This window comes from Thunnus thynnus, chromosome 9 (genome assembly GCF_963924715.1).
Source record: "Thunnus thynnus chromosome 9, fThuThy2.1, whole genome shotgun sequence".
NCBI lineage: Eukaryota > Metazoa > Chordata > Actinopteri > Scombriformes > Scombridae > Thunnus > Thunnus thynnus.
In genome coordinates, this window is record NC_089525.1 from 7,090,277 (window position 1) to 7,103,295 (window position 13,019).

The 13,019-nt window shown below is 40.1% G+C and overlaps 1 protein-coding gene across 1 annotated transcript; it reads left to right on the top strand.

Moving 5' to 3' along the window:
- The first annotated feature begins 1 nt into the window (after nt 1).
- On the top strand, nt 2-9,060 carry ptcd3 (pentatricopeptide repeat domain 3). The gene is made up of 23 exons (XM_067598585.1): nt 2-132; nt 1,168-1,220; nt 2,195-2,234; nt 2,418-2,463; nt 2,552-2,620; nt 3,561-3,665; nt 3,914-4,037; nt 4,174-4,277; nt 4,381-4,545; nt 4,647-4,707; nt 4,983-5,065; nt 5,217-5,361; nt 5,594-5,644; nt 5,742-5,831; nt 5,988-6,016; nt 6,357-6,463; nt 6,599-6,677; nt 7,139-7,229; nt 7,432-7,517; nt 7,642-7,787; nt 7,923-7,964; nt 8,347-8,505; nt 8,880-9,060. The coding sequence occupies exons 1-23, from the start codon at nt 5-7 to the stop codon at nt 8,923-8,925; spliced, it is 2,049 nt and encodes a 682-aa protein (XP_067454686.1). The 5' UTR covers nt 2-4; the 3' UTR covers nt 8,926-9,060.
- Nucleotides 9,061-13,019: the final 3,959 nt, after the last annotated feature.

The window sequence follows — 13,019 nt, forward strand, 5'->3', positions numbered from 1 at the left end:
CCAAATGGTTTCTTCCTCCCAGAAGCCTTTAGTTTGTAGCAACATGGCGGCTGCAGGGAGGCACGGAGGGCATTACATCCAGAAAAACAGCCGGTTTCTGCTCAATAACATCCAGCAGTTGTGGGGTCACAGGTAAGAAGAGCTTTAAATGTGTTTGTTTGACCAGAATATTATTCAGTCTGCTGTATTATTGTTTCGTTTGTTTTCTGTACGAGTCCTCTGACAGGAGGTCATGTCTGAATGAAGCTCACTGACATAACTGCAGAAAATGTTTACAGCATGTTTCAAGTTCAATTCGGCGTGTAAAATGCACCTCAGAGATTTCATACAGTGTGTCATTTCTGTAATGAAAGTTTTTTTAGGAAGTTTTCCAATATAAAAAACATAATGAAACACAAGACCACTTATTACAGTAAATTAATGAACTATAAGTAACAGAACAAACAGAGGAAAACAAAACCAAATAAATCTGGGCAAACAAAATTAGCTACTAGTACAATAAGAAAAAACAGTAAACCGTGGAGACAAATGAAGAATAAAAAATGAAATTAACGGGGTACTATGTATCAATAAAATGGGGTGGCACATTTCCTTTAAAAAAAACAACAAGAAAACAAATTGTAGGAGTATTTACTTCCTGTTAGGTTCCTTCCATTTATATACATCAGAAATTTGGACCAAACTTTATTAAACCTTCCCTGGTAATTAGGCTATTAGTCCTTGTGATTAGAGATTTAAAACAGACAATGTCTGTCATTAATTTTAACTATTCAGCAAAATCTGGTTTTGTCTGACTTCCAGTGGTGGAGAACAACCCTTGAAGTGCCACTAAAGCCTGTCAGTGCAAGTCCACAATTTTAGTTGGACATACCTGGTGTTAGAGATCAGTCTCCTGTAAGCACAGTTGGGGATATTCTGGCAGTGGCCTATGCAACCACTCCTGTTTCATTTTTACACTTGCAATAATTGTCATCCATGAATCAGATTTTTTCTGAAGCGTAACTGGTGTATATGAATGATTGTGTAGTGTGTAAATGTGCTGTAGATACTGTGTGTGCAACAATGGGCTCTATGAATTAATACAGCCTAACAGACGCCTGTCAATCAAGAGGTTGTCTTTTATAAAACGTACTTCTGTTTAGTTCATCGTTGATTCTTTTTTTCCAGGAGTTTTGGTTGGACTCCAGCTCTGCGACAACAAGCTGAAGAAGCTATTAAAGGTAAGGAAGGACGGTTGTTACCATGATTAAAACACTTGTCAGTAGAGACAGTACTGGTGTGAGAAACTGTAAACTTCTTCCAAATATAAAGAAAGTCCATATTTACTCATCCTTGTGTCAAGAGTCATAATATATGCAATTAATGTAGGATACCAAATCTTAAAAACACATCAAAGAGCCGAGCTGTTGCACTGGCTGAGCTATTCCGAATAATGTGTATTAAACTATGGCTAAAAATAATCCCCAACAAAAGCACTACTAATTATATTTGTGTGATTTGTGTGTGATTTGTGTGTGCCCAGCTGTTTTAATTGAGCTGTCTTAGCATGTTCTAAATAAAACTATATATTCTGTGATCCTTTGTTAAAGATTTACATCTTCAGTAGGAATGAATGGGCTGAGAGCCACAGACAGTTTAGGGAAGTATTGAAGAGGTCGACTACTGTGGAGCTGCAACGATTAGTAGATTAGTCAGTTGACAGAAAATTAAATGGCAACTATTTTGATAATCAAATAACGGCTTCTGTTCTTTTTCAAGCAAAAAAAGCCAAATATTTCTCTCATTTCAGCTTCTCAGATGACAGGATTTGCAGCTTTTCTTTGTCATTCATGACAGTAAATTAAAAATCTCTTGGTTTTGGACTGATGGTCAGACAAAACAAGTAAACCTGGGCTCTGAGAAACTGGGAATGCCATTTTTTTCACAATTTTTCAATATTTTGTAGACAAAACAAAAAATCGATTAGTCATGAAAATAATCGGCAGATTAATCAATGATGAAAATAATCGTTAGTTGCAGCTATTGCAGTGTTGGTTTTAGTCCTTTCATGGGATCTCTTGACAATTTGAAAAATAGCAGCTGTGTCCTTTAAATCATTGGATTCTTCTGAGGACATCCATTACATCAGATGTTATTTATGAGTGTAATATATCAGTGAAATTTAAATCACACTTTTTTCTCAATGGTGTTGCAGAATCTACAGAGACTATTGTCATCCCCAGGAAGAAAACATGGTATGCATCCGTATTCCTGTTACTGTACATCAGGTTTTGAAGTGTCATAGACATACAGTCAGGTGGTCTGGTAGTCAGATAAACCTCTTTGAACCAGACCTCCCAAATCAAGTCTGCAAGTATTTTCTTTGCATAAATATCTTGAAACAAGATCCTGAATGAATGTGATCTCTTACTGAACAGGAGCAAGGAGGCGGTGCTGGAGGCTCTGGCTTCCACTGTCAGCAGGGTGAGAGCTCCCTCACGTCATTCTGATCACTCTGTCAGTGTTAATATGAAGCAGCTCAGTGGTTTATCTGTTTTCTTTTACCCTCCAGGATCCTACAGCTTATCCCTACCAGTTCCAGGATGATCCTTACCTCTCTCCCAGGACCTCTGCTGAGTTTGTACGTCAAAAACATCCTAAGATTTACACTGATATGACATTACTCAGCTGTCTTTTTAACTCTCACATCAGTCTCTGGCGCTCATATTGGCCTATATCAGGCCCACTGAGTTGTTACATATTATATTGGGAGGTTTTTTCATGATGCATTTACTTTTCTTTAATTTAATTTTTATTTCAATTCAGTTAAACAGTTACATTTTTAAAGATGGTTTGAAAGTTTTTCTTTGGTTTTTATTTTATTTAAGTTTTTGATATGGCCGTTTTATTTGAAGGTACCTTATACAGACATATAAGATATATTCTGTGTGCATTAGAGATATTCTTTATAAAATACATTTTTTTCAAAACTTTGCCTACATTTTTCATACTTTCCCAACTCGCTTGAAGTTGGAGCCACTTTTCTTTTTACCGCGTGATCAAAAAGAGGAAAGTTGAAACAGGTGTTTTTAATAGTAGCCATTTGGATGTAGCACAGGTGTAATTAATAACACTAATTATGGCTGCATTCTATGTGTATCTGCCTGTTTCTGGGCCTTGTTATTGTGTTCGTTGTCTCACTGATGTGACTTACTGGGGCATTTAAATGGAACAGATCTGCCTTCAGTGTGATTTGTTCTTCTATGAAGTGAAAATGTCTGCTGTAAGAAAGCTCTACACTTTGACATTCATTTCTAGTTTATTTTATTGACTTCTACTATTATTGTTTTGATGCCTGCTTTCCTTTATGATGATAATCATGTTGAGAACATATCAAAAAGTGGCCAAAAACAACATGAACAACAATTGAAACATGAAATGCAAATAAGACTGTGTAAGTTCAACAGCACAGATCACTGTTGTGCTCATAATGACTGTAAAGAGATTCCTTTCTAGTGTAGTTACTGTAATATAGATATCTTTTACATGATCTCTCTCTCTCTCTCTCTCTCTCTCTGCAGAAGCTGTACTCTCTCTCTCAGGAGTCCGGCAGATCTGCAGCCAAATACTTTGTCAACAACAACCCCAGGTTCTTCACTAAAGACTTTGCAGAACCACATATACCAGTAAGAAACACACACACATGCACACATGTACATGTACCGTATGAATGTAGATGGGAACTTTAGTGAGGAGAAACAGGCTGGAAAATCTCAATCTTGATTGGTTGTCGTGTGTGTGTGTGTGTGTGTGTGTGTGTGTGTGTGTGTGTGTGTGTGTGTGTGTGTGTGTGTGTGTGTGTGTGTGTGTGTGTGTGTGTGTGTGTGTGTGTGTGTGTGTGTGTGTGTGTGTGTGTGTGTGTGTGTGTGTGTAGTGTCTGATGCCAGACACTGTGTCGCTGCTTCTCGAGGAGGTGAGCGAGGAGGCGCTGAAGGAACGAATCAGCTTGAGGAAAGTTACAGCTGCAGTTGACATGTACGATCAACTGCTGCAAGCTGGTGAGCACGCACACACACACACACACACACACACACACACACACACACATACACACACACACACGTATTATCTCTCTTATTGCTGTCACTGTAATTCTACTACATCACCTGTGTCTCTACAATTCAATTCCTCCAGGCACAGCAGTCTCCATGGAAACATCCCATGACCTGCTGGACCTGATCTGTCTCTATTGTGACAGAGACCCTGTCCAGGAAGGGGAACCACAGACGGAGGACACGGTGGGTCATCTCAGATTCATCTCAGATCATGGCCACAAGTACAAGAGACTTGAGAGATCATTTTTAAGGTTACGGATTTGTATGTTTGCTTTTGTGTGTTCAGGAGGAGTCGGGAGAGGAGGTGAAGAGGAGGAGAGGGAGGGTTCGTCGGGCAACAGACTTTCTCAAGTCCACCTGGAAAGAAAACAACAACGCAGAGAGGATCTTCAGCCTGCTGCCGGAGAGAGATACACGATGTTACTCTGCTCTGATCAGAGGCATGGTGAAGGTATGACCAGCTTCATTACTGCTTGCTGTTAGTGTGCTTGTCAGGAAGGTGCAGTGTGCAGTAAAATGATCATTTTGATCAATTCTTGATTGATTTTCCAGCATGGAGCCTATGCGAAGGCCTTCAGCACGTACACAGACATGCTTAACAACAGACTGACAGGTGAGTTGTAAGAGAGACAGAAGGTAGATGAATTAAGTCATTTGGTGCCTTTAAACATCAATTTAAAGGCAAATTTGCAGTAGAAATTTAGCTTTAAGTCATGAGATAACATACAGTTTTTTTTGTTCAGTGCTTTAACAGTTGTTAAAACAACATACAGCGTGCAGGTCATTTGAAACTAAAAACCTAAAATTATTGGTTCAAACCACTTTCAGTCCATATTGAAGTCTGTGTATTACAAGCTGATATCTACTAACCTGACCTTCTGTCTCCAGCCGACGTCCACATCTTCAACGCTCTGATCTCAGCAGCTCCAGAAGTCCGAGATACATACAACGAGAAATGGGACCTCATCACCGTAAGACCCTTTTACACCACAATGCTTTTTCTCACAGAGCTACAGATAGCACATTTATATTAGGAGCAGATCTTTGGGTCCAGAAGTGATAACTCAGACCAGTCAGCTGTCGTGAAATCATTTGACACATTGTGTTTGTATCCGTCTGTAGGAGTTGTTGACCCAGATGAGTCAACAGAAAGTTCAGCCCAACCTGCTGACCTTTAACAGTGTTCTGAAAGCCCTGAGACGCTGTGGCTCTTTGGCCAAAACACAAACTCTACACACTCTGAGTGAGATGAAGGCTCTGGGGATAGGTAACTATACACACACACACACACACACACACACACACACTGTGGTACACGGTACGGTACAAAGCTGTCCACCCAGACTGTTTCTAGTAGGAATCATGCCAGCATTCATGTGTTTCATCACCATTATGGGGTTTTGTTTACAAGTTGTATTGTCCTATGTCCAGCAGGTGTTTTTTTTCTCCATGTGTATCTCTGCGATAACAGTTGTTAATGTGTGTGTGTGTGTTTTCAGCTCCCAGCCTGGCCTCCTATAACCACATCCTGGCGGTCTTTTACAAAGCAGGTACACACAGTAGCGGAGGTTGATGTTACACTTCACAGACTCTGGTGCTGTCGTTTTTGTGCCGAGTCATATTAAGCAGTTTTTGTCTCCCCTTCAGCCTCGTCTGGTCAGAGCAACGCTGACGTTTTACAGGAAGTGATGGCGGAGCTGGCAGGAACCAGCTTCACCTGCCAGGACCCTGATGACGGTATGTGGGGGAGGATGTGTGTAAAAACTTGATAGTACAGACTTGGGATGTATGTCTCCCTTATTTAGATAAAATATATGAAAACACATGAATTATACATTGAGATTTGGTTTTAAATATTTACCTTGTATTTTCTCTCCATCTCTTTTTCATCAGTTCTGTTCTTCTGTAGCGCCATGAGAATAGTAAGTCATTTTGTTATTGCTTGTGTTACATAAATATTCATCACATATATGTTTCTGCAGAGTGAGTCCTTTATTTAGAAGTTGAAAGGAGTCTTAAATAGTTTATTTATTGAATCCACGTGTTTGTGTTAAAATATGAATCACATCTTGTACTTAACATCCACTTCAATCAGTCAGTTTCCTGTTATTCTGTTCATTAGTTATATTCAGTCAGATATGAGCTGTTTTTGACAGCTTTGTTCAATTAGTTCTAATCCCCACTAGCCAATAAATAGTTTAATAAGTCCATCTGTTCACCCACCTGACCTGTGTTTCTCTCTGCCAACGTTTGTCATCACAGTGTCTGGACAGTAAGGATTTAGAGCTGGGTTATAAAGTGCAGAGTCTAGTGGAAGTAGGGGACAACTGGAGGATGCTGGGAGATTCCTACCAACAGAGTATATACTAGTGAGTAAAAACAACACCTGTGCCTCTACTTCCAGGGCTGAGGGTGCCAGGTTCTAGTACAAAGCTTTTATTACAAATAAATCGTATGAATTTCTGTGTTTTTGTCTTGTGTAACTGGACATTTCTCATTTGCAGTGGTCGCTTCTTCAACCTCTTGTGTATGATGGAGCACATTGACATGGTGTTAAAGTGGTACAGGAAGCTCATTCCCTCGGTCAGTACATATATCAAGTCTTTCTGCAGTATTTTCTTCTTCTACAATGCATAAATCATCTAGTTTCTATGTACATTTCACAGGTTACCACTCTCGGCCTTTTAAAGCTGCATTTCAGTTTTTCTCCAATGTGTTGATGCATTATTAGAAACAATGTGCTGTGAGACAAACATCAAAACAGTGTTTATATTTGCAAAACAGAAAAAAATTTGCAAAACTCTTCATTCACTGCATCTGCACTCTCAGAACACATTTGGCAGATGTGGCCACTTGGAGGCAGCAGAACAAGCCAAAAACACAACATTGGAAATTAGACAGGTGTTAATGGGAACATGTTGGCAAAACAGGACAGTTATCAATTAATTTTCTATTAATTTCTCCAGGAGAAAGTAAAATAATTGAGTGTGTATCATTGTTTTTTGGAAATTGACAGTTCTTTTCATTGTGTGCTGTGTCTCTAGTTGTACTACCCAAACTCTCAGGGAGTGAGAGACCTGCTGCGGGCTCTGGACACAGACAGTCGCCTGGACCTGCTGCCCAGTGTGTGGAAAGGTGTGTTAAAAGATAACTGGCATCTAATTTGATTGAGTGTGACCTCCAGTTAAAGACATGTTGATTTGAAAGAAGTCTTTAGTTAGGGATTAAAAAACTGGTGTAAACTGTATGAAATATGCAAAGACTGGATCTCAAATCAGTAGTGTCTAACTCTTAATTCTCTATTTTCTAAATCTGTTGCACTCTTCCTCTATTCCAGATATTCGGTCCCTGGGTCATGATAATAAGCCAGATCTGATCGAGGAGCTGCTCACCCTGATGGCCAGAGACAAACACAGTCCTGAGGTCAGCGAGGCTAACACGCAGCATGCACATGAGCACCTAAACTCATTTTCAGTTCTCCACCATTTAACAAAGCATATGAGATGAATATTTCAACCCGACAGTGTTTATGAATGTGCATCTGCAGGTTCAGGAGTCTTTCGCAGTGTGCGCTCTGGATGTAAAGAGTGCGTATGAAGTCAACAGAATGAGGCCTGGTCTGGAGTGGAGCGCCTCCTCCCTCTCACACATCACCTCCCTGCTGCTGCGAGCCAACAAGATCCAACAGGCCTGGTGAGAGAAACAGCTTTTTATCTGTCTGTCTGTCTGTCAATTTACAGGAGAGATTTTACTCTCTGCCAGATGCTGTTAAAGTGAAAAGTATCTGACTTCCTCTCTCTCTCTTCTCTTTTTCTTTTATCCACACAGGGAGATGCTGCAGCTCTTCAAAACAAATAACAGAGTTCCTTTGTAAGTTTATACATGAAGTGCAGTTACACAGATAGATCATAGTCAATTCAGTTCTCTAACGTAGGAACATGTTCATCATTTTATATATGAAAATCCATCTGGAGTAGGAAAGAAGGAATTGTTTTTGTTGGCTTCAACGTCTCCAACTTGTAATGACAGAAGATGTCGACATAAACACTAAACATGTCAGTAACACGAGGTAATAAACATCGAATTAGTCATATTCATACAAATATTTAGGCCTTCAATCCATTAATGCAGTTGACTATAGATGTGGATGTTCCAGCAGGTTAAACATCACTTTTAGCACCTCAGATATAACACAAATGTAGCATCATGTTGGCTGAGCCGTCTATCTGTTCTCCGCTGTGCGATTCTCCAGTGACGAGCTGTTGGAGGACTTCCTGTCAGCGTGTCGCAGCGATGGCTCTCCCCAGAGAGCCGTGGAGCTGGTTCAGCTGTCCGCCTCCTTCTGTCTGCGGGCAACACCGAGACTGGCGACGCGAGCGCTGGCTGAGTTCGATCTGACCGAGGAGCAAAGGTGAGGAGGAGAGAATTATAGTATGACAGATTAATAAATGTGTCGTCTTCAGATAATCGATAAGAAACGTGTCATCGGAAGTGTTCTTTAAGACAAGAATCTGATCATAATTGTAGGTATTTATTTAATCATTCATACTTTGATGATTTTAATATTTATTTGCATTTTTAGCAACTTTGGGCAAATCTGTGCCATTTTAAAAATTGCCATTTGAGCTTTGGTGCAACATATTACCTCCCAAACTTTCATCAAAGTCCCATTTGAGATAGCAGATGTGATGGATGGACAAACAAACAAAAGACAAATGAACACAGATCAATTCTTTTCATGTAGACACTATAGACACAGTAACTTTTCCTCTCTGTGCCATCCAGAACCATCTTATCTGAGCTGGAGTCTGCAGGAGAGCCCGCTGAATGAACCAGACACACCGGGAACCACAGCAAGATCTCTCTTAGCTAAAAATAAAATCCATTAATACAAAAACGTGACAAATCTGTAGAGAGAGTGTACCTGTTTCTATATCTGTGTAATAAAGTATATGTGACAAACACATTATAAGCCTCTTGTTTGTCTATTGTCTGTCTGTGCCAGCCAGAGGCCGCTGTTGTTCAGGAAATTAAGTATCTCACTTTACAGGATTAGATAAGAATGTGTCATATTTTACTCTTTTTAGGTATTTGATCATTTGTTTTCAGACTGTTTATCACTATAAAGAAGAGCCATGAACAAATCATGAGAGAAGAATATCTTTAGCCCACAAAAACATGTTTCTGAAATTCACTACCAGAGCCACAGATTGGTGAATAGAACTTGCTGCAGAATCCATGACCATAAAATGTGTGTGGCCTAGAGGAAAAGACGCAGACGCAAATTTCTTTCTGTGATAACTGACCGACTTCCTCAAATTACTGATAAACCACTTCCTTGAAAATTCTGCATGTGTCACATTTAAGAGGTCTGGGATGCCCATGCGGACAGTCAGTGTCCCAGTTTTTCCTGGTAAACCTCCTGCAGGTTTATAGGGAACATACAGATTGAAAGATAGTAGTGTGTCAGATGCAGGTATGCAGTGTGTGTGTGTGTGTGTGTGTGTTTTTGCAGACGATTTTTATGGAGTGCATGTCTAGACAAGACAGGTGCCTGAGGTGTGTCGTTTTTTTATGTCATTTCAAGCTGAATTTGAACACAACTCCAGCTTCGTTTCAAGCTAAAACACTGCATGCATGAGCACGAAATAAAGATAAATATTTAATTATATACTTAAAGTAGCGTGATTCAGTTTCATTAACAACCGTGGGCATTCTCTTTAGTGACAGTAGACAATCACACTCTATCAATAAATAAAGAGGATGTGTCATTGTGTAACAGGGTATCTGTGTGTGAACACGGGAGATGGTGAGAACAAGATTGGGGGGTGTGTGTATGTGTGTGTGTGCAAGCCTGCACAGGTGTGTGTCTCAATCATAATGTTTTTTTCTTCCTCGACCAATCATCTGCTGAGCTGGCAGCACGACCAAATAAGGACAAGTGGGTTAAAATGAGAGGGGTGGAGGGGCGCTTTAAGATGGGTGTGGTCTAGGGACAGAGTGTATTGTTCTCCAGAGGACCTGTGTAAAACCACACACACACGCACACTCTCACACATGTACACACTGATAGTCACGGCAGAGTTGCATTTCATATTTACACATCATCAATCTGCCACTCCAATCTTTTGCCTTTTGACCTGCGTAAGACCACATTAAAACACACACGCACACTCTTTCCTGCTCTCTTATATTTTTATAAACTATCTTACATGCGCTCACACACACACATCTAGTTTGAAAATTTTCATCAAAAGCAAACTAAAGGGAGTTTTTCTTGCCGTCAGCTGAGAGGAAATACCCTAAACCTGTTTTTTAAAGTCTGATTGGTTCCTCCTATGAGACGCCGTAGGTGTAGTTAAGAATCAGAATGGACAGCCTGAAAGACCTGGAAGAATGGGAGAAGTGTTAAGTTACCAACAACAGTGGGAGTTTCATTCGCCTGGATGAAAGGCCAGCACGTCACTAAATAGTTTGTGTTCAGCAAGTTTGCAAAAATCAACTCTAGAAGTGGCCGGTCACCAGCATTCCTTTCCCCTCCCACTCTTTTATGCAGCATGACTGCGCTGTACTGTAGTGAAAATCAGAGGTCAAACCTGCTCACAAACACCGGATGTGCTGGCACATCCTCCCATGCTTTTAATACCTCGCCGGTGTGTTGATGTAAGAGTAGAATAAATTCCGGTTTGCTGGGGTTTTAGGGTGAAAAAGTGAATGAGTTCTTCTCTTAAAAGGTGCTAGGATGAGGGGGAGGGAGTGATGAGGGGAGAGGATATGGAAGGTGGAGGAAGGAGCAAAAAAAGATGGCAATGAAAGAGGAGGAAAAGGGCATTAATCCAACTCACGAAAGTTGTGATTTTCCTAACTTTACAACAGAGGAAAGTCAAGGACAGCCACTCACCTCTCTCTGGTGATTGTGAATAGTTAGTGAGCTGCTGTAAAAGTTTTTTACTCACATCCTTCCAAATATCTAGCAGAGTCTGTGGCGTAACTGCAAAGGCTGAACTTCTCAGATGAAAAGGGGGCAGAAAAAACAAGAAGATGACAAATCATATCAAACTGCAGGTGGCGTCACAATCTACCCACGCCAAGATTTCACGTTGATTGACAGGTACTAACAGGCCACAGTCAATGCTGCAGATCCAAATGTTGGTGCTGAAATCCCACACTGTGGAAACAGCATAAGATGAACATTCCTTAACCCTTTCACAATCCTTTTATACCAACCGACATCCACATCCATTAATCACATCAGATTCTGGTCAAGGGGATGACTTCACTAACCACCAGCCCATCTTGCTGTCATTTCATGAGTTTGGCTACATCAGCTGAGAAACATTTCTAAATATAAGCTCAATCGGCAAGCATGGGGTGAGATTTTATTCAATAATTCACTCGTGTTAGCTTCCTAACTCATAGCTTGGGGCTGAGGTGGAGACAGATGTCTCATTTTCCAGAACTGAGATGAGCAAAGCTGGAGTCACCAGCACTGGCTCAGCACAAAAACTAAACCAAAAACAAATCAAGTCAAATTCATGGTTTACACCTACCAGAAAAGATCATATGAACACCTTTCTGGATGATTAAATATGGGAAATTGAAAATCAACATGTTGGTTCAGTCGACTCCTGCCAACAACTTCAAAGAGAGCACACTTCTCAAAGAGTCTTGTGGATATTTTAAGACTTTTTGAAGATAGGAAGCACATGTAAATACAGGGAGCGCACCAGTAGCCCCAGTACCCATCTCTCTCTCCCCTTGTTTCCTGTCTGCCTCTTAGCTGCTCACTGTCCAATAAAGGCAAATAAACATGTGAATACAGTGTTATTGCACAGATATACAGAAATAGTGACTGAGACAAAGCATCGCACATAATGATATTCATTTCCAGTCCAGATATGTACGACAACCTTTCAAGTGTAATTTCCAGAAAACTGTGTACTTCAGCCAATATAGTGAATTTCACACAAATCTGTGAACCACAAGTACAAGTTTAAAACACTTGTTTGATAAGATAGCATTCAATTTGCTGCTGTACTAAAATAGCCAAAAACCACACGTTAGCTATCTTGCTAGCCTGGAGGACCTTGTTACTAGCCAAAATAACTGCCTTCTTCTAACTTTTAATTTTGATAAAGCATGTCGGCTATAAAACAAGTGAGTTGGCCAAGTTGCAACATATTGCAGACCTATAGAAAAATGATTTGACATCACTTGAAAGCACATTAAAGGTATATTATGCAGGATTTGTTAACTGACTTGCAGCTAGTCACTGACTAGCGGCTAAGCATTCAAAGTTGGCCCTGCTACACACCCACTGCCCAAAGGTTACCGCCCAGAAGCATCCTTAACACAGCAAAATAATAAGAAAAGAATAATGTTAAAAAATAATAAAAATACAAACAGAGGGCAGATAAATACACAGCCACACACTTCTAGAGGGTGATGATTGAGAAGGATTATTTTTGTATGAGTCTATACATTGTTTTGTTTTTTTAGGAGAATCCTGCACATTATATCATTATGGAGGAAAAATATTTACTGACATCAACTTACAGGATTTCTGGGTATAAAAAATTGCAAAGTTGCTAGTAGCTTTAATGTCGTGCACTGAGCTATAAAATGTTAGCTTCATGTCAGCCTTAAAGGATAGGTTCACAATTGGACACCACACCATAAACAAGCATATATGTACATTTACATTTCTAAAGATTATTTACATGAATGGCAGCTATACTTTGCACACAATGTTGGCTGTGTGTTTCTATGTGTGTGTGTGTGTGTGTGTGTGTGTGTGTGTTTGTCTTATGAGTCATAGAAGCATGTGTTTAAAGCATTTATTGCATCCTGCCAAAACAGCACAATGGTCAGTCTTTCAATTTTTCTGTCTTACTCTCTCTGTCTGACCGTCTCGTTCCTTAATAA

Bases quoted from the DNA above. Each gene is read 5' to 3' on its own strand.
- ptcd3 (XM_067598585.1), top strand. From the start codon at position 5: ATGGTTTCTTCCTCCCAGAAGCCTTTAGTTTGTAGCAACATGGCGGCT. The intron at 133-1,167 runs GTAAGAAGAGCT...CTTTTTTTCCAG, and splicing joins CAGCAGTTGTGGGGTCACAG to GAGTTTTGGTTGGACTCCAG. The intron at 5,645-5,741 runs GTACACACAGTA...TCTCCCCTTCAG, and splicing joins GGCGGTCTTTTACAAAGCAG to CCTCGTCTGGTCAGAGCAAC.